The following is an 18,431-nucleotide window of genomic DNA, read 5'->3' on the forward strand; positions in this document are numbered from 1 at the left end:
GAACACGCTCCGTTTCCACAGATGCTCATCAAAGAGTTGCAAACAACAGTGTCGGAGGACACTCGAAGGCCCCTAGAGCTCCATACGCGAGTAGATGCCGAGAGCTTCCATGAAGCCCGAGAAAGACGCATAGGCGACGATGAGAGTGTTCCGGGAGATCACGCCGGGGTGGTCCGGGACACCCCTGATTCAAGTGATGTCATATCCTAGATAAAAGAGCCTGTAATGTAACGTATTGTCTCTTTGTATTGCCAGTAAACTATTTCAACCACAATGCTCATTGTGGGGGCAAGAAAAGCAAGCAAGCATACGCAGAGTTGTCCACCTGCACCAGACAGGGACTCTTAACTTAGACTCCACCTCAGCTCCTCCATAATATACTTGTCATTAATTCAAACCTTTGATCTTTTTCAAGAGATATTTTGAGAAACAGAAAAATCTGGTGACCTGCTGATGCCCAGTGCGGGCAATCCAAAGATACACGAGCACCTACACGACGCTTCTTTCATGCTGTGACGATCAGGGCGATGGAGATGCTTGTGTCGTGAGGGCTGGGATCGAATGGGACGTCGCCATGTCCACTGCATTGGGGCGCTTCTGCTCAGTGGACTCGACCTTAAAAACTCCCAAGCTTAAAAGTCTTAGCAATGATGGAACAGCGTAGCTCTTCCATGCTAGAGCACTGACTTCTCCAGCCAGCCAAGCTTCCTGGAGTGATTCCTTAGAATCTCTGTGGCACACACTCCTCAAGGAGCGACCGAACAAGGTTGCCCTGCTCCAGAGCCAAGCAAGACCTCGCCAGCCTAAGGAACGCTACCTTATGTGTCCTTGCTTCGCTCACTCCCTCTACCCTCTTTGCTGCTAGCGTAGGCCGTGATCAAGAATCCCAATAGAAGACGTATGCGCGTGCGTCGTGCGCGCTGCCATATGGAATCGCAGCTGCCTGCTTCTGCCACTTAAACATAGAAAATATTCTAATTGTTTAGAGAATATTCACAGCTAAGCACATCGGCACCGTTGATCGTTGATCACATCCCAGCCGTCGGCGAAACGCCATCCCAGCCGATGATTATTTGTCCTAGAACTGTCTTTCAGCACTTTGCAACCTGCCTCGGCCTGATATCTTAATTGTAGAGGTCTGTTTGTGGCTGAATTTCCAGGCGTCATTCTCGCATCAGCATACTCATACCAGTACCACATTAAGTGTAAAGCCAGTGCCACATACCGCCTCATAAACAGCAGATTCACCACTTCAGGCTTGCATACATTTGTAGAATTAATCACCACAAGTATCTTAAAAGTAAAGGCTCCAGGTTGAATTGACACATATTCTTCTATCCGCACTAAGAGATTACGCAGCTTTGAACAGGAACGGCTTGTTCATCGACTTTCTTCGTAGAGAGAATGTTTTTACATGCAGGATCATCGATGGACGAAGCCTAATGTGCTTCTCGATTTTATTTTTCATCTGCAATGAGTACTGTGCATTGTTCCTGTTCGATCCTGCAATCAAAGTTCTGCTGCAGTGAATTGCTGGGGAAGTGGCAGCACTACAACCCCATTGGCTGTTTGCGGCTCCACTACTAGTGGTCGGATTCAAATCGCAACTAAAGAAAATTCGAGTGCCTGGAGGCCCACACAGTACATCTGATCAGAATGCTGAGCCTCTATATCAACCCCCGGGTATGCTCGGAAAGCAGCTAGGGATTTTCCATTGCATTGCACTCCTGAAGAATGGGACCACTAATCGCTTTTCTTATTCTTCTGGCTCAAATCCAGTGCTCGATGGGAGAGGTAAGTATTTTATTGAGTCTACATCGGTCGCTAACTGGTGCCATCGTAGGTTTATATAGTCTACATGGGGAAGAAAACCGTCAAAGACCACGAACTGGTAACGAAATCCCATCACGAAACGCTGGCCAGTGTGTTGGGAAGTGAAGATTTGGCAAAAGGTGCTATCTTGTACAGCTACCGGCATGGATTCAGCGGTTTCGCAGCAGATATGAATCCAAGGCATGCAAAAGCTTTGTCCAGTAAGTGGCTGTGCTCTCAGTTTTCAGGCTAATACTTCTGCAACAGAGATGCCTGGAGTTGTGTCTGTGTTCCACAGCAAAAAGGTGAAGCTGCATACAACTCACAGCTGGGACTTCCTTGGACTGGATGTCATGAAGCCCACAGGCATTTTGCAAGAATCTGGCTTCGGAGTGGACGTAATTGTTGGGGTTGTGGATTCAGGTGTTTGTTAAGTTTCACATTCTAGTGTGCAGCAGATACCAAAATTTCGGAACTTTTCTGCAGGTGTATGGCCTGAAGCTGAGAGTTTCAATGACAAATCAATGCCAGCAGTTCCCACAAGATGGAAGGGAATATGTCAAATAGGCGAGAACTTCACGGCTTCAAACTGTAATAGGTTCGTTGTTGGGACCTCCGAGTGACTTGGAACTTGGAAGTATAGCCGTTTACTCTATGAATGCAGGAAACTTATAGGAGCTCGATATTTCGACCAAAATGTGGATCCTAGCGTGGAGGACTATAGATCACCCAGAGACAAAGACTCTCACGGCACGCATACATCGTCGACCGCTGTAGGCAGGCTCGTTTACGGAGCCAGCGATGATGAATTTGGCAGCGGAATAGCTCGTGGTGGAGCACCAATGGCCAGGCTTGCAGTGTACAAATTCTATGAAGAGAGTAGCAGCTTAGAAGCAGACATTATTTCTGCAATCGACTACGCAATTTATGACGGAGTCGACATCCTGTCCATTTCTGCAGGTGTGGATAATACGTACGACTACAACACGGATGGCATTGCAATTGCCGCATTTCATGCAGTCCAGAATGGGATTTTGGTTGTGGCAAGTGGTGGCAATTCGGGACCATATCCGTCCACAATCATTAACACTGCTCCCTGGATTCTGAGTGTGGGAGCAGGCACTATTGACCGGGGTTTCTATGCAAAGATCATTCTTCCCGACAATGCTACCTCTTGCCAGGTTTGCAAAATGGCTGTACGAACCTTTTTAAATGTTTTTAGACAGGCAACGCCATTACAGCATCGGACCGGTTCTGAAGTTGGATTGCATAGAATTGCCTCTGGAGAGGATGGGTATGCATACATTCGGACACTAGTATCTCTCTGATGAGGTGAATTCTCTGCAGCTATTGCACAGAAGCGAGATTGAATGGTACCACCCTGAGAGGGAAGTATGTCCTTTGCATTGCTTCCTTGGACCTAGATGCTATCGAAAAGGCTGGAGCCACCGGAATTATAATCACCGATACAGCCGGATTGATACCGATAACAGGAACCTTGTCGCTCCCTATATTTGTAGTTCCCAGTGCATGCGGTGTGCAGCTCTTAGGTCACAGATCACATGAGAGGTAAGCCAGATCGATCTTGTTTGAACTTGCCTACCTCCAATTGCAGATCGTCAACGATCTATATCCATCCACCTGAAACTGTGACCGGGATTGGACCAGCCCCTGCTGTTGCAACCTTCTCATCCAGGGGACCAAACCCAATTTCTCCTGATATTCTAAAGGTTTGTGAGTCATTTGGTTTCCAAATTCAAACATCTGATATATCACCGGCATTGCAGCCTGATATCATTGCTCCTGGCGTTGACATAATCGCAGCTATTCCTCCAAAAAGCCATTCAAGCAGCTCAGCAAAGAGTTTTGGAGCGATGAGCGGCACGTCCATGTCCTGTCCTCACGTTTCCGGTGTTGCGGCTTTGCTTAAATCCTTGCATCCAGATTGGAGCCCCTCCGCAATCAAGTCTGCAATTATGACAACAGGTATGTGGGTTTTGCAAGCTCTGTCCTGAAGTATCACGCTTGCAGCTTGGAACATGGACAACACAAGGGATATAATAACCGATAGTTACACACTAAGTTATTCCAACCCCTTCGGATATGGTGCAGGACACATCAATCCAACCAAAGCAGCAGATCCAGGCCTTGTTTACGTTACCACTCCTCAAGACTATGCTCTCTTCTGCTGCAGCCTGGGCAGCGTTTGCAAGATTGAACACTCCAAATGCTCGTCTCAGACTCTAGCAGCCACTGAGCTGAACTATCCCTCGATAACAATCTCCAATCTGGTGGGAGCCAAAACAGTGAAAAGAGTTGTGACAAACGTAGGGACACCATACTCAAGTTACAGGGCAATCGTGGAAGAGCCGCATAGCGTCAGAGTTACAGTCAAACCGGACATTCTCCATTTCAACAGTTCCGTGACAAAGCTGTCTTATGAGATCACGTTTGAGGCTGCTCAAATAGTTCGTTCAGTGGGGCACTATGCTTTTGGCTCCATCACTTGGTCAGATGGCGTCCATTATGTACGGAGCCCCATTAGTGTCCAGGTAAACGATTTCATTCGTGCTTGACTGGGTGGTAAATAAACGACGAAATAACTGTTTCTTGCACCCTAAGCGAGAATCATCTATGGTATGAATATAAACCATAAGACTTGCCCCTCTTTGATTTCAAAAGCAATTCAATGTTTCGTGAAGCCCCAAACCATTTACCATTTCAGTTGGCGAGTGCAACTGTGTTGTAAATCATTCATGTTGCCTTTGTTCCAAAGCTATCAACAACGTGGGACTATTCCAGAAAACTACGACTTGCGATCAGGAATTGTTGACTCTTGACGATAGCCTGCTGCTTGTAGCGCTCGTGTCCACCATCGTCTCCCAATCTGTTTCCAACAGTTCTTCAATCAATTGTAGAGGATAGCGATTCCAGACAGTGAAGTCGATCACCAGGCTGCCGTCCTAAGATGGGTGCTCCAGTTGGAGATTGAATGAAGCCTGAAGCAAAATTCTCCTCAATATCGTACTGGCAGTGGACCCTTTGACTCTTGTAAAAGTCAACATAGTATTATCTTCAAATTATGTGAGCACTAGACACCACATTTTCTTAACTATTAAGTTTGTTTAACAGGTGTCAAGCTCAAAGCTACGTGTTGGAATCGACGTAGAACTGGTTTCCTTTCATGCCGAGAGCTCTCCCCCAAACTTGCTGAGAGATCCTTCCATCCCAAATGGTGAGGTCGGTGCCCGCCAATGAGAATCACATTCCTTCCGCAGTTGCCAGGCGAAGTGTTGCTTCTCACTGGTATCACAGGTATGGTCTCTAGGATTTTCCAAGTTCGGTTTTAAGAATGAAACAAGCAACTCTTCTCATTAACTTCCATCGTGTTTTGGTCTTTCCTAGGAGCTTCTCGAGGAGCTGAGTGTGTACATGGTGTCTTACGATCGAGCCGGTTATGGACAGAGCGACCCAAATCCAACACGAGCCGTGAAGTCGGAGGCTTTCGACGTTGAAGAACTCGCAGACCAACTTGAGCTGGGACCAAAGTTTTACTTGGCATCTATCTCGATTGGAGGCTACACCGCTTGGTCTTGCCTTTACTACATCCCCCACAGGTAAAACGTTAATTCCATGTCTCATAGTTCTTTTCGTTTCGTTGTTCGGAGAACTAACTTTTCGCTATAGATTAGCTGGAGTTTTGATGTTCTCGCCCGTCACAAACTTTTGGTGGTCGAAGCTCCCATCCCGGGAAGCCTACAATGCGTTTCACACGCAGGCAATTGGAGACAAGCTCGCGCTGCTCGTCGCTCACTACACCCCCTCCTTCCTCTACTTTTGGATGACACAAAAGCTTCTCCCAACGTCGAGCACCATGGGAGCGCTCCACTTACATTGCAACCCAATGGACAGGGACACAATACTCGGAGGAAAACCGGATCCTGCTGTAAGTTTCAATACTTCCGATTGTTTCTATGATACTCATGTAGTTTTCATCGTCCAGATTGCCGAAGAGGCAATGCAGCAGGGGATCTTCGAGTCGAAAATACGCGACAAGATGGTCATGTTTGGCAACTGGGAGTTCGACCCCTCGGAAGTCCCGGATCCATTCCCGAGCAAGAATGGGTCGGTTCACATATGGCAGGGTGACGAAGACTATCTCGTCCCTGTGGCGTTGCAGCGCTATGTCCATCGATCCCTCCCGTGGATCCAGTATCATGAACTTGCCGGGGTTGGGCATTTGCTCCATGCTGCGCCGGGTTTGACTGAGAAAGCATTTCGTCAGCTCTTCCAATCATCCTGATACCCTGGATGTAAACATATGCTAATTTACAAAAAAGTTTTAACAGCCTTTCATTGACTTCGCATTGACTATGTTGACTTTGCATTGACCATGTTGTAGAGAGCTGGAGGGGCAAATGTAGCGTTCCAGCTTCTCGGGAGCAATGCTATGGCTTCTTCAAACGCTGGCCAGCAAGAGATCATACCCAGCGCCATCCCTGGCATCCATCCTCACCAGATTCTCAAACGCGGCTCTGGCGAGATCATAGCTCTCCCACCGCCGGCAAGAGCTCAAGATCGTCCTCCACGCCACCGCATTCGCCCGGAAGGGCATCGATCGCAGCAGCTCCACCGCGGCATCCAGCTCGTTGGCTCGACCCAAGAGATCCACCATGCACACGTAGTGCTCCATCTCCGGCTCCACGCCATACCTCTCCGCCATCGCTGCGAAGAACTCCTTCCCCTTCTCCACCAGCCCGCCGTGGCTACACGCCGCCACCACGCTCTGGATCGTCACGGCGTTGGGCGCCACTCCGTCCTCGACCATCGCTCCAAACAGCGCGATCGCGCGCTGGGACTCGCGGCTGTGGGCGGTGATGATCGACGTCCACGCGATCACGCCTCTGGATCCAGCGCCATCGAAGATGCGATCCGCGAGGAGGAGAGCTCCACACTTTCCATACGCGTCCACCAGCGCCGCCACTAGAATCTCCTCCTCCGCCAGCCCCGACCGGCAAATCTCGCCATGGATCACTCGCGCGGCGTCTAGCGCCGCCGCCATCGCCGCCGCCTTGAGCCCCGCCGCGTAGCAGTGAGCGTCCGGCGCGATGGAGCTCGCGCTCGCGAGGATCATGCTCCAGAAGAGATCCAGCGCCGCTCCAGCCTCGCCACTCTCGCAGCACGCCAGCAGCAGCGACGTGATCGCCACCACGTCGCAGCGATCGATCGACTGGAAAGCTCGCCGCGCGTCGTCCAAGCTCCCACACTTGGAGTAGAGATCCACAAGCGAGCTCGCCACCTTGCTCGAGACGTCTAAAGCTCGGGAGTGTAGCTCCATCCCTCTCTCCAGAGCTCCAAGCTTGACGAGTTTGCCCTCGTCCATCTCCGCGCTCTCCTCACGGGCCGCCATAGCCATGCAAGCTTTGAGAGCTGGAAGAAGAATGGAGCCACCGCCGCCACCGCCGCCACTTGGATCTTGTCTCATCCATTCTAGAGCTAGCTCCACGGCGAGCTCGGGCGCCTCATTCTCGGCATAGCCGAGCACCAAAACGTTCCACGACACGGAAGTGTGAGCCGGCATCCTATCGAAAACCCGGCGAGCATCGACCAAGCTTCCACACTTTGCGTACATTCCCAGCAAGCTGTTGGCCACGAAGGTGTCCGAGTCTTGTGAAGATCTCGCTGCCTGAGAGTGAATCGCCATCCCGGTTTCCAAAGCTTCCAGCTTTCTCGCATCAAACGCTCGGGAGCTTCTTGCCAAGACTGTTTTTCTTCCATCAACCTGGGCGCTCTTTCCCGGGAGAGTTTCCATCCTTCTATCGACCTGTGAGCTATCTTCCTGTTGAGAGCTCCTTGCCGAGGCTTCCATCTTCCTCCCATCCGTCTGCGGCTTTCTTTCTGCCTTTGTTCTGTCTCTCTGCGAGGCGATTGTCGTGCAAGCCTTGAGAGCAGCGACGAAAGCTCGCGCGTTGGGAGCGCAGCCCCGGCTTTGCATGCTCCCAAACAGCTCAAGCGCCGTCTCTCCCTGCCCGTTGTCCGCGTAGCCGAGCATGAGAGCGGTGTAAGTCACAACGTCGCAGCTGGGCATCTTGCCGAAAACTCGCCGAGCCAGCACCAAGCTCCCACACTTTGCGTACATGTCCACGAGACTGCTCGTCACAAAAGCGTCCGACTCGCAGTGCACCATCGCTGCCTGTGAGTGAATTTCGAGGCCTTGCTCCAGAGCTCGCAACTTCAAACGAGCTCCGTCATGACTTTGTTGCTCAGCTTCTTTCGCTGCCAAGTTACTGCAAGCTCTGAGGGCGGCCACGAAAGTCCCAGCATTTGGAGCGTAGCCTCCGAGTTTCATGTTGAAGAAGAGCTTGAGAGCGAGCTCTTCTTCGCCATTTCTTGCGTATCCCAGCATGAGAGCGTTCCAGAGAACCGTGTCCTGGTTGAGAGTCGAGTTGAAAACCTTTAGTGCCTCCCCCATGCTCTCGCATTTTGCGTACATGTTGATCAAGGAGGTGGCGATGAATGTGTCCGACTGCAGCCCGATCTCGGTGGCTCGAGAGTGAAGGATTTTTCCCGTGCGGAGGTCTCTTGAGCTCGTGCATACCTTCAGCGCAGCAAGTAACTTGGATCTCGCTGCTCCGTTTGCAAGCATACAAGGATGCAAAGGCTGCAAAACAAAGACATGACAAAATGATGAAGCATTCACTAATGCTTTAGCTGAATGAAAGTGCAAGGTACCTATATCACTGTTGAAGGCATTTGGGTCGAAGCAGCGCAATCCAAAAGAGCAGCAAAACTTCATCTATCTGCAACAAAACCCTAGAGAAGTTCCTCCAACAGAAGTCTTAGTCTTTGTTGTCAATCTTTCAATTAAGAGATTAAATAAAAGAATCGTCTTGAAGTACCTATCTTTCACTCTGCGATGGAAATTGCAACCGCAGTTCCGATTCCACAGGTTAATGCAAACAGCTGGAGCAATGTGCTCTTGATAGAGCTTCCTTGCTGATGCATTTCAGGTATAACTCCTGCCAAGGAGATGTACAAAAAGCCTCCGGCCGTGAACGCCTGCAAGAGTTTCTAAAAGTCAGTTGCGGTCCATCTCGTAAGATTTTAATACCTCAATCACCGATGACTGCTCGGGATTGGCCCCAAAAACTAGCGCCTGGATTGAGTTTCAACCATGTGAACACCACAAAACCGAAATGGCTAGCTAGCTACACATACCACGGCAGTGCCAGCCAAAGCAACCAACGCAGACAAAAAGTTGAATGCCAAAGCCTTGAAAACAGTGAAGCCAGATCTTACAAGAATTCCAAAATCTCCAACCTGAAATATACGAGCGATTAAGAAAGCAGCAATGCCAGGAGAGTTATAACCTCTTGAGGAAGCTCGTGGACAAGAAGGAAGAACGTTCTGGACCAGCCTCCTTTTGTTCCATATAGAAGAAAAGCTGCTCCTATCGCCATTCCGTCGGTGAAGTTATGCTGCGAAAATAATGAGCTTAAAGCATGATAGGAGCATTCCAAAGCTGCAACCATACCACTCCGTCGGAGAACAGGTTCAGATAACCCAGCACAAGTTTAGATCCATCAGCGTTCTTCTGTGCTTTTTTCTTCTTGGAATTTTTTGGAGGGATCTTTTCAGTTTCCTGGAGCGAAGTTTGTTCGTTGAGGCGAAACAAAAGAGCTTCAGGAAAAACTTACAGAACTTTTGTCGCAGTCAGGTGCATTACCATCATTTTTTTTGGGATGGTGGTGATGTGAATGCGAAGTTTGAAAACCGTGCTCCTCGACGTAGCGCACTATCTTCTCAACCATGAAGAACAGTAAAATTCCGGCTGCGCAGAAGCATACTACTGTTATCAGAAAACTTCTTACAACAATTTTACGTACCGAGAACACAAAGTCCAGTTGAGATCTCCTTAAGCGAATGAGCGTGACCTCCGTTATCATGATCGTGTGAATGATGGGAATGAGAGTGCGAATGCGTAGAATGGCTTGAATCTCCAAACGCGTGAGGCAGCTGGTGGAGGAACGCATCGCCCATCATGGCACCTCCCTGCCGGTAAAATTCTAAGACCTGTTCTAAATAACCAGGTTCAAGAACTTACTCCAAATGCCGCCAAAGTGTTCACAAAATTCGCAGGAGGAGGTCCTTTAGCTGCAAAGATCGAGCTGGTGTTAGAGAAAAAAAAGTTCCATGCGAAGGAAAAAAAAAAGCTCATCGTACAGGAAATCAAAGGGACCGTCGCGAGACAGATGAGAGAAACCAGGCTCACCAATAACGAACTTCCCATCGCGTAAGTCCAGAGCTCTACAGAGGAAAACAAATAGAGTATTAAACTCTACGCTATAACCTATACTACAAAACATACCAAATTTCGAGAGCTCGCTCCTGGAATCCTCAAACACCGAGCTGCCGAATCCAAAGCGCTTGAGATCCTCCTCTTCCGCGAGCTCCTCCGGTAGCAGACTGTGATCGTCGTGATGATGATCATGCGAAGAATGCGAATGAGCATGGTCGCGGGAGTGATGATGCCCGCCATGGCTGCAAGAATGCGAGTGCTCGTGCTCGTGAGCTGAGGCGAGGAGAGATCCGCGCGCTGCCGAGACGACGACGAGCAAAACGAGGGATGCGCGCTCCATGGCGCATCTAGGGCTCCTCTTCTCGAGCAGGGAAATAAAAAACCAGTGACCACGGTGGGATTCGAACCCACGACCTTTGGATTCGAAGTCCAGCGCGCTATCCACTGCGCTACACGGCCTGGCAGAGATCATGGCAAACTGCCAAACTCCCACCGGCAGAGTCAACTCCCTTGGTCAATTTAGTCAACTCTTGCCCCAGTCAAACGAATTCCAAGAGGAGAGAAAGAGAAATCTAGGTCTTGCTCGCCCACCGCGTCGTGAAATTTTGATCTGGGCACTCCAACAAGAGGCGAAGAACACCACATTGAAGGTACTCGCGCGTGAATTCTTAGCTTGGATTGTTCTGGCTTGAATACATATCTTCCCATCTCTACAAAACTTTGTTTTCCAGGTAGATTCTCGTAGAAAGTACGCGCTTCGAAAGAAATGGGCACGAATTCTCTACGCTAAGAAACGTTATCTACTTTTCTCCATACGTATCTCGTTCGTCTCCATTTCTTTCCCAATTTCCACTCGAGGTACGCTATCCTTTGGTCAAAAGCTTCTTTTTTTTCCTTCTTCTTCCTCTTTTGTTCGTGCGTAAGCACTACGTAAGTGTGATCGAGAGATCTCTCGCATGGTTTGGCAGTGAATTCGTGTGCTTGTGTGTGTGTTGCTACCATTGACGGTGGCTGTCGCTGTGGTCCCTCCTTCCACTTTGTCCTTTCTTCCACTCAGTGGAGAACATCTCATTCGTTTTCTGGCGAGAGCTAAAGTTGTGGAGAGATAGCCTGTGCGTGTGTGTGTGTGAGTATGTACTTCTGTTCCTCTTCCTGAGGCTGCCCCCTTTGTTTCTCATTGTTTTTGCTCGTCCCCCTTTTCAACAGGCTCCGGGTTTCCATCGTCGCTGCGCAAAAATGGCTTCTTTTCGCAAGATAGTGCTTGCATCACTACTATCATGCTTGCTCCTCGCCGCTGTTGCCACTGAAACCGAAGGTAGAGCGAGCCTTTCTCTCTTTTGTTTTCTCCTTTTTTACTCTAGAACCGATTGTGTTCCTGATTCTTCCGTGGAATTCTAGCAGATGAGAGCTTGGTGGCTGCACAGGACCAGGTAAATACTCTTGTTTTCTCTTTTTTCGTACTGTTCTTTAGCCGCGTGATAGGATCTCTCTTAACTTTCATTCGTTCGTATTGCATGATCTCACCCCCACTGTGTCTTCGCCTTTAGAGACTAGTAGATGAGGTAAAAATCTCTTTTTTTTGCTGCGTTTCGCCACTGTTCTTCGCGTAATCTCCAGTTCTTAAAGCTCTTCGTTTTCGCCAAGTAACTTATACTTCCTATTCTTCAGGCTCTTAACTTCGAGCGTGGATTCGCCATGGAACAGATGCTATCACGGATCCAGAGCAAAAAGCTTCGTCGCGAGAGAAACTTGGTCCACACAAACGACTACGCCGATCCATCGCCAAACACCGATCCAAAGCGCGGCCCGCCAAAATCCGGATAAGTATAGAACTCTTTTGGAAGCGCGTGTAAATTTACTCTACACGGATATCAAGTCCATGGTTGTTTTTATACATGGCTGACTCTTTGGCTTCCTCAAAGGAAGCATAGTGTGGTTTTGCTGGCCAGCATCAACAATGAATCTATAATATACAAATGGTTTGTGGCTTATAATGCTGGTAGAATAGTGTTCTATCAATTTATAAGCAGCAGCTTGCAGAGAGGCCAGCCACAATATATGACCACTTTGATGGTGTGAGCTGACCGAGTGGAACAAGTGTTGTTGTAAGAGCTAGGGAGAGTTTAAATGTGAGTGTGGAGCTTCCGGAGAAGCATAGAGAAAGCATGGGCGTGTTTGCGAGAAGCATGCGTTTGCTCGTTTGTCTCATGATCTTTGCTGCAGTGTTGATCTCACAAGCTGAAGTTGAAGCTTTCAAGGATGGAACAAAAGGTAACTTTTTCCATGGTTTTCTTCCTGCTAAGATGAATGCAAGCTTAAAAAGAGTCTCTCTTTTTGCTCACAGTGGATAAGGTTTCTTTGCCAAGGAAGGTTGTGAGGAATTTCAAAATGCTGGTAAGTTCATTCTCAGATCTTTTGAGATGTTTAAAATCTGTGGAGCCTTGTTCTGCACTTGCAGGAAGATAAAAAGTACCATTCAATTCATGTCACTGATTACGATGACCCTTCACACAACACACGGCCATGATAAGAGAAAGAACTCGGACCCCCACTGTCTTTCAACTCCTTGTTCTCCCCTTCGACTATCTTTTGTCCTCGTAACTGAGTTTAACAAAATCACTGTTCAGAATATTCTATGATGATTTATATTGCTTAAGAATAATCGAAATCCTTAGTAGTATAATTATGAACTCTTTAAATTCAACATGACATATGATACAGTGGATTACAGTATGTTATATATATAGTTAGTATCAGAAAATAGTATGCAAAAATGGAGGATGCATTTTTTTTTGTCACAATAAGAAATAAATTTACTTAATTTAAATTTTTTGTTCAAAATAAAATATAAAAACAAAAAATTCAAATACGACATATATTTTGTTGTAATCATTAATTAAAGTTTATAATTCAAGGAGGACTTTTTAGTTCCATGCCTAGAATAGAATATAAAGATATATTTATATTTTTAACACATACTCTAGTAGAGCTTTCAATATAATAATTTATATATTATGTAAATTAAATAAATTTTAATCTTACTTAATTTAAAATATATTATATAACTTGATAACTTTACTAAATCAATTTACATATTTTTTTTTTGTAATTATAGTAATATGCCATCAGTTATTTATAGTAATACACACACACAGATATATATATATATATATATATATATATAGGTATTACTATAAATATCATTTTTAAGTTCTTATAATAATTGTTATGTTTTAAAAAATTAAAGCTTTTTAGAATCAGTTAAACATCAATAAATCCTCTATTTTAACTTATTTAAAAGGAAAACAAAATTCTTGAGTTCCTATTGTTTTGGGAGTGTCATCTCCTTCTATCATTGTCTCTTAATCGCCTGCCATCATCATCAACACGGCTCTCCCTTCTCGGAGATCTCTTCCGAGACTCTAACCGAGGCCTTTCACCTCTCGACTCGTCGTGTCGATCGTGTTTCCACTTTGTCTCGTCGTCCGCTCCCCATCCAGTGTTCTTGTTCCTCTGAAGAAACAAGGAAGTTAAAGAGACAAATGTAAACATCTGAACGATTCAACTCACGTTTTCGTCGTGTGAGAACTTGCAGGAATCACCCCGGCTACAGCTTCCGCGCTGGAACTCGTAGCAAACACCGTTTTCTTCTCGTTTCCTCTGCCGCTCTTCCTCGTCTTCCTCTTCTTTCTTCCGATACTTTCTCACATGATCCACACGCAGCGTGCGTCCAGCGACTTGAGCTCCATTCAGATTATCTGTGCATCAAATCATCAATCAGCCAGCAAGTTTCGGAAAAAATCCAGAGAGAGTTACTCACCCACGGCAAGTGTGGTGCTTCGTTGATCTTCGTACGCGAGAAATCCATAGCCCTTTGATTTCCCGGTACCTTTGTCGCGAATTAAATTCACATCGACAACTTCGCCGTACCTATCCCCCCCAAAAAATCGATAAGAGCGAAGAAGCATAGAGATCTAAACGAAAGAATCACTTACTGTGCAAACACCGCAAGAATATCGCCCTCGTTGAGCTCGTAGGCTAGCCCGCCAAAGAAAATGTAGGCCGAATCCTTGTACTCGGCGTGCCAGGATGCAGACTCGGCGATCCCAGACGCACTCTCCCGCGCAGTGATCTTCTGGAGATTCTTCACCTGCGTCAAGGGATTCATCCCTCAAGAACCCTAATTTCAAGAACCCTAACTCAAAGGGCAAAAGGGTGGAGTGAATTGGGTTTATAAGAATATGCGAATCTTAGTTAAAGATTCGCCCTCCACTTTAGCTAACACGTGAGTGACGTACGGCGCGCTCGATCGTGGAGCTTTAAACAAAGGCTAGCTAGAACACGAAAAAAAAGAGACTAGAACGCGGCTAGCGCGAAGTCAAATAAATGAAAATGGAGGAGCCTCTCATAGTTTGTTCCTTGGATCTTCTCATCTTTCGTATAAGATCATGGCAGCGCAGCAGCGTTTACTTGCGATCATTCTCATGGCGATCCTGGGGGGAATTTCGCTGCTAGCAAATTCCATCTCTGGAGCTGGAGCTCGTCCACTGGATCATCAAGGTCTGTGTGAACTTTTCACAATGTTTTCCCTTGAAGATCTTCCATACTTTGTTCTTCCCAGACGATCACTATCGTTCTCTCGTCGAGGAAGACGGGGACTACGCACCGACGTCGAACCAGAGAGACTTCCAGAAGAGCCACGGACCTGTGTCTTCCAAACATCCTGGAAACTAGAGAGTAAGCTCTACACTTTGTCCATCCAGTACCTGTGAAAATCTATGTAGACTATTTCTTCTGTCCAGTAAGTGTTCTACAGTCCCAATTCCCTCTCAAAGTCGTCGTCCTCTTCAAAGAGTTTGATGAAGCGAGCCTGCTGTTCTTCGCGTTTCTTCTGCTGCCACTTCGTGTAGCCGACGATGCCGAGACCCGCGACCATGAGAAAGCTAAAGAGGGCCACCAGCGCTGTGATCGCTGCTCTTCCATGGCCGGAAGAGGGAGCTTGAGGCTCGTCATTGCTAGAACTTGAGTCTGGAGCGTCTAGCAACAAAACGAAAGGAAAGTCATACAAGGAAAGCAAGCAAAGAAGGAAGAACTCTCACCGAGCGACTGAAGAAACGTTGCATTGAATTCACCCTTTTTGAAGTGGAAGTACCGGCCACTCTTGTCGAAATCGTCTGGGCAGAGCTCCCACTCGTCGAAAACGCCGTCCTTGAGGAACTCGTTCTTCTCATACACTCCACACCGCTTGCATCTCACACCGACGAGCGATGTAAGTGGCTGGAAGTAAATAAAATAGACTTGGATGAGAACTCTAGAAAAGAAACGATCGAAGCAAGCAGAAAAAATATCGAGACTAAAACTTGGATGAGAACTTTCGAAAAGAAGCGATGATCATCGAAGCAAGCAAAAAAAATCGAGACTACACTATTTGGAACGAGCAATCTTACTTGCCAGGATTCATGGCCAGCAAATTTATAAATCCGGTCCTTCTCCTTCACATCGGGCAAATCCACCTTGTTCTCGTCCCTACACTTGAAATACAAACTCGGCTTGTGCCCCAGCCATTCGTGCGTCCGAAAAATCGCTAGCGATTCTAGAGTAACATTCTGCGCAGAGATTCCTAGACAAGAAAAATCAACAATCTCGCCTAGAAATCGCCAGAAACCATCGATCACACGCACCTAGGCAGCAGCTGATGATCTCCAGCGCGCAGAGCGCGATCCAGCAGCGAAGAGCGCCCATTCTCCTCCCAAACCCTAATTTCCCCGATATATTCTTTTAATATTCTTTAAGATTCTATTTGAGCTGCCGCCTTGGCATTTGGCCAGCGTTTAGGGTTCCTCGATGGAGCCATCGCCGACGATGCTGGATCCCGGCGTGGGAGTTCTATCCCCGGGCGTGGCGTCGGGCGCGGGGATCACATCCGGATTCCCGCAGTGCGTCGCGGCGACGAGCGCTGGCGCGGGATTCAAGCAGAATGTCTTCATCCTCCGCCACGGCGAGCGCCGGGACGATGTCGACAAGGAGTGGCTCGCGAATGCGTCGCGTCCCTGGGATCCGCCGCTCACCGATGCGGGTAAGAAGCAGGCCTGGAATGCGGGGAAGAAGCTCCGGCTCGCGGGATTTGAGATCAACAGAGTTTTGATCTCCCCGTATCTTAGATGCGTCCAAACGGCCGCCGAGGCGATCATGGCGCTTTGCGTGAATCAGACCGATCTGGGGAACGATAGCAGCACTGGAGTTGTGATTGATCCCTCCAAGGTGAAGGTAAGCAAGCAAGAACTTTTCTCTTCTTCTCTCCCTTGTGCTTTTCGTCTCAAACTTTTCTCTTTTCTTGTCTTTCTGGGAGTGCTTGATCTCAAACTTTTGCTTTGTTTTCCATAGGCGTCGATCGAGTTTGGTCTCTCGGAGGTCATGAACAGCATTGCTATAAGATTTCCACGCTCCTCTCCGGATGTTCCTTGGATACTTGATCTTGGCGAACTCCAGTCACTGCTGCCCGCTGGAACTCTGGATGCAGTGGCACAGTCTATGTGGCCACAGGTACTGTTCTTTCGCTTTTCAAGGAGAAAAGAAGTGATTTTTTCGTCCTTTTAGCTGCCAGAATGGCCAGAGGAAACCGAGGCTTCTCATGTGAGATACGGGAAAACTTTCCGAGCGGCCGCTGATAGGTTCCCCGGAGAGAACATCCTGTGCGTTACACACGGTACTTTTCTATTCTTCTTGGCCCTGTCAACCGAGAAACGATAAGATCACGCGAAGAACTTTCCGTGTTTCTCATCATTGGTTTTGGTTTTGCTTGCTTCCAGGTGAAGGAGTCGCAGTTTCGGTGTCCCACTTGCAGCCAGTGCTGGTCTACGGCGTCGACTACTGCGCTTGCTCGCACTGGCAACGCACAGTCGGAGAGATCGATGGAAAACTGAGCGCTGGCGAGTTCGAGCTTCGCACGGAGCCACTCGAGTCGGGTGTTTTGTTCGGGGACGTTTTCAAAGAAGTCCCCACGTAGAAGAACTTGTATGATATTGGAACGGAGCGACGATTCCAAAGAATAATCTCGTGAACTTAAATTCTTGGCATATTACAAAGAATAATCTCGTGTTCTTGAAAGAACCAAGTTTCCGGGAAGTAAAGTTTACTCTCTTTTAGTGGAAAGTTACGTTATAATCTATCAACGTAACAGCCACGGCAGCGTGAGAGCGTCCGTCCACGACGTGAATCGTGGAATATCGAAGAGTTATTTTCAGCATTCGAGGAAGAGAGACGACTATGGTGAAGAAGCGATGGGTCGGGAACTCGGTGATGATCCTTCTCCTGGCACTCTTCTTCTTCCGAGAGATTATCGTGGACACTTTCTTCCCTCTTGGCACCTGGACGAGGACGAGTTCTTCCACAGACCATTCACTCCTGATCCAAAGGTCTGCTGCTCTTCCCGTAGCTCCAGTCCCGCTGAGACAAGCCTTCGCAGGAAGAACTCTCAACGTCTCCGACCGTGTTCTAGAGCTAGCTCCTCCGGGGATTAGAACAGAGTTCGAGGAGAACAGGAACGTCGACGGCTATGGACTCACAGTCGTGAGAAACGCTTGCTTTCTTCCTGGAGGAGAGATCGTGTTAGTAAACATCACAGACGAGTACCTCAACCAGACGCTCTCGGCATCGCCCAAGCTCCAGGAACTCTGGAGCGCCGGCTACAACTCCACTTGCGGGTGGTGCCAGAAGACCGGTTCGCAGCTCTCGCCGGAGGCTCCAGAGGGCGCTCGGTGGATCCCCGGGAACACCACTCACATCCTTCCATACTTGGGGAACGTCTTCCACAACTTTGCCGAGCGGATCTGGCCACACCTGGCGTCGCACCACCCCCCGCTCAACCAGACGGCCATGCAGCCGATCAATCACTTCCTGATCCACAAGTTCACCACCTGGATCGAGCAGGCCGACGCCGGAAACCACGAGCGCGAGAACTTCATGCTCCAGTTCCGGGTACTGGCCGAGCTCTCCCCCGGCTCGGACTTCGTCGTCATGGACTCGACCGGCCAGAACCACCCCGTTTGCTTCGAGCGGATCACACTGTCTTGCTCCTCCTGCGACCGGATGTCCACCACCCTCGGCCACCAAGTCTTCTCGGCCTCCATCACCTCGTACCGCGAGGCCGCCTTTAAGTTCTTCGGCGTCCCGGAGCCAGCGGTCTCGGCTCCACCCCGGCCACTCCGAGTAGCGTTCTACGGCCGCAGTGACACGAGAAGACGTCGAGTAGCAAACGCTGGCGAGGTGATGGAACACCTCCGAGCTTGGGACAGTCCACCGCTTGATATCCTCTTCCTGG

The 18,431-nt window shown here is 48.4% G+C and overlaps 7 protein-coding genes and 1 non-coding gene across 9 annotated transcripts; 3 read left to right on the forward strand and 5 right to left on the reverse strand.

Annotated features, from left to right (window-relative positions):
- Nucleotides 1–1,743: 1,743 nt before the first annotated feature.
- LOC9648548 (subtilisin-like protease SBT3.4) lies at nt 1,744–4,483 on the forward strand. The gene is made up of 10 exons (XM_024689850.1): nt 1,744–1,794; nt 1,844–2,033; nt 2,080–2,235; nt 2,299–2,410; nt 2,477–2,993; nt 3,039–3,106; nt 3,160–3,381; nt 3,428–3,542; nt 3,600–3,798; nt 3,844–4,483. Exons 1-10 carry the CDS (start codon nt 1,786–1,788, stop codon nt 4,386–4,388), a joined length of 2,133 nt encoding a protein of 710 aa, XP_024545618.1. The 5' UTR covers nt 1,744–1,785; the 3' UTR covers nt 4,389–4,483.
- A 297-nt stretch (nt 4,484–4,780) lies between these two features.
- LOC9648759 lies at nt 4,781–6,133 on the forward strand. Its single transcript, XM_002984789.2, has 6 exons — nt 4,781–4,792; nt 4,945–5,052; nt 5,098–5,127; nt 5,218–5,429; nt 5,500–5,758; nt 5,816–6,133. The coding sequence occupies exons 1-6, from the start codon at nt 4,781–4,783 to the stop codon at nt 6,113–6,115; spliced, it is 921 nt and encodes a 306-aa protein (XP_002984835.2). The 3' UTR covers nt 6,116–6,133.
- Nucleotides 6,134–6,151: 18 nt separating this feature from the next.
- LOC112351660 (pentatricopeptide repeat-containing protein At4g39530-like) lies at nt 6,152–8,624 on the reverse strand. The gene is made up of 2 exons (XM_024689923.1): nt 8,545–8,624; nt 6,152–8,473 (listed from the first exon to the last, which is right to left on the reverse strand). Exon 2 carries the CDS (start codon nt 8,456–8,458, stop codon nt 6,272–6,274), a length of 2,187 nt encoding a protein of 728 aa, XP_024545691.1. The 5' UTR covers nt 8,459–8,473; nt 8,545–8,624; the 3' UTR covers nt 6,152–6,271.
- Nucleotides 8,625–8,657: 33 nt separating this feature from the next.
- LOC9648549 (IAA-alanine resistance protein 1) lies at nt 8,658–10,598 on the reverse strand. The gene is made up of 10 exons (XM_002984894.2): nt 10,181–10,598; nt 10,036–10,119; nt 9,917–9,966; nt 9,699–9,864; nt 9,510–9,643; nt 9,347–9,454; nt 9,183–9,290; nt 9,031–9,132; nt 8,924–8,968; nt 8,658–8,871 (listed from the first exon to the last, which is right to left on the reverse strand). The coding sequence occupies exons 1-10, from the start codon at nt 10,581–10,583 to the stop codon at nt 8,719–8,721; spliced, it is 1,353 nt and encodes a 450-aa protein (XP_002984940.2). The 5' UTR covers nt 10,584–10,598; the 3' UTR covers nt 8,658–8,718.
- TRNAR-UCG lies at nt 10,498–10,570 on the reverse strand. Its single transcript has one exon. It is a non-coding gene; the product is annotated as a tRNA-Arg (tRNA).
- Nucleotides 10,599–13,331: 2,733 nt separating the features above from the next.
- LOC9648550 (zinc finger CCCH domain-containing protein 25) lies at nt 13,332–14,307 on the reverse strand. Its single transcript, XM_002984895.2, has 4 exons — nt 14,107–14,307; nt 13,932–14,041; nt 13,682–13,869; nt 13,332–13,624 (listed from the first exon to the last, which is right to left on the reverse strand). Exons 1-4 carry the CDS (start codon nt 14,277–14,279, stop codon nt 13,451–13,453), a joined length of 645 nt encoding a protein of 214 aa, XP_002984941.2. The 5' UTR covers nt 14,280–14,307; the 3' UTR covers nt 13,332–13,450.
- Nucleotides 14,308–14,329: 22 nt separating this feature from the next.
- Nucleotides 14,330–15,892, reverse strand: LOC9648760. 2 transcript variants are annotated; one of them, XM_024689913.1, is made up of 4 exons: nt 15,793–15,892; nt 15,559–15,731; nt 15,211–15,388; nt 14,330–15,139 (listed from the first exon to the last, which is right to left on the reverse strand). In XM_024689913.1, the coding sequence occupies exons 1-4, from the start codon at nt 15,851–15,853 to the stop codon at nt 14,922–14,924; spliced, it is 630 nt and encodes a 209-aa protein (XP_024545681.1). In that variant the 5' UTR covers nt 15,854–15,892; the 3' UTR covers nt 14,330–14,921. The 2 variants fall into 2 exon arrangements, with proteins under 2 accessions (XP_024545681.1, XP_002984942.1); XM_002984896.2 differs by having other exon boundaries at nt 14,330–15,148; nt 15,793–15,891.
- A 42-nt stretch (nt 15,893–15,934) lies between these two features.
- LOC9648761 lies at nt 15,935–17,221 on the forward strand. The gene is made up of 4 exons (XM_002984790.2): nt 15,935–16,378; nt 16,496–16,654; nt 16,709–16,817; nt 16,921–17,221. Exons 1-4 carry the CDS (start codon nt 15,956–15,958, stop codon nt 17,115–17,117), a joined length of 888 nt encoding a protein of 295 aa, XP_002984836.2. The 5' UTR covers nt 15,935–15,955; the 3' UTR covers nt 17,118–17,221.
- Nucleotides 17,222–18,431: the final 1,210 nt, after the last annotated feature.

This window comes from Selaginella moellendorffii, unplaced genomic scaffold, assembly GCF_000143415.4.
Source record: "Selaginella moellendorffii unplaced genomic scaffold, v1.0 SELMOscaffold_64, whole genome shotgun sequence".
NCBI lineage: Eukaryota > Viridiplantae > Streptophyta > Lycopodiopsida > Selaginellales > Selaginellaceae > Selaginella > Selaginella moellendorffii.

Coding starts and splice junctions, on each gene's coding strand:
- LOC9648548 (XM_024689850.1), top strand. Junction 2,411..2,476: donor ACGGCTTCAAACTGTAATAG/GTTCGTTGTTGG, acceptor CTATGAATGCAG/GAAACTTATAGGAGCTCGAT. Junction 3,799..3,843: donor GTCTGCAATTATGACAACAG/GTATGTGGGTTT, acceptor TCACGCTTGCAG/CTTGGAACATGGACAACACA.
- LOC9648549 (XM_002984894.2), bottom strand. CDS start 10,583: ATGATCTCTGCCAGGCCGTGTAGCGCAGTGGATAGCGCGCTGGACTTC. Junction 9,644..9,698: donor AACTGGACTTTGTGTTCTCG/GTACGTAAAATT, acceptor GCTTCTGCGCAG/CCGGAATTTTACTGTTCTTC. Junction 8,872..8,923: donor AGCAGTCATCGGTGATTGAG/GTATTAAAATCT, acceptor AAACTCTTGCAG/GCGTTCACGGCCGGAGGCTT.
- LOC9648761 (XM_002984790.2), top strand. CDS start 15,956: ATGGAGCCATCGCCGACGATGCTGGATCCCGGCGTGGGAGTTCTATCC. Junction 16,379..16,495: donor TTGATCCCTCCAAGGTGAAG/GTAAGCAAGCAA, acceptor TGTTTTCCATAG/GCGTCGATCGAGTTTGGTCT. Junction 16,655..16,708: donor CACAGTCTATGTGGCCACAG/GTACTGTTCTTT, acceptor TCGTCCTTTTAG/CTGCCAGAATGGCCAGAGGA.
- LOC9648759 (XM_002984789.2), top strand. Junction 5,128..5,217: donor GCTTCTCACTGGTATCACAG/GTATGGTCTCTA, acceptor GGTCTTTCCTAG/GAGCTTCTCGAGGAGCTGAG. Junction 5,430..5,499: donor CTTTACTACATCCCCCACAG/GTAAAACGTTAA, acceptor TTTTCGCTATAG/ATTAGCTGGAGTTTTGATGT.
- LOC9648760 (XM_002984896.2), bottom strand. CDS start 15,853: ATGGGCGCTCTTCGCTGCTGGATCGCGCTCTGCGCGCTGGAGATCATC. Junction 15,732..15,792: donor GATCATCAGCTGCTGCCTAG/GTGCGTGTGATC, acceptor TTTCTTGTCTAG/GAATCTCTGCGCAGAATGTT. Junction 15,389..15,558: donor CTGGCCATGAATCCTGGCAA/GTAAGATTGCTC, acceptor ATTTACTTCCAG/CCACTTACATCGCTCGTCGG.
- LOC9648550 (XM_002984895.2), bottom strand. CDS start 14,279: ATGAATCCCTTGACGCAGGTGAAGAATCTCCAGAAGATCACTGCGCGG. Junction 14,042..14,106: donor ATTCTTGCGGTGTTTGCACA/GTAAGTGATTCT, acceptor TGGGGGGGATAG/GTACGGCGAAGTTGTCGATG. Junction 13,870..13,931: donor AAGCACCACACTTGCCGTGG/GTGAGTAACTCT, acceptor TTTGATGCACAG/ATAATCTGAATGGAGCTCAA.
- LOC112351660 (XM_024689923.1), bottom strand. CDS start 8,458: ATGCTTGCAAACGGAGCAGCGAGATCCAAGTTACTTGCTGCGCTGAAG.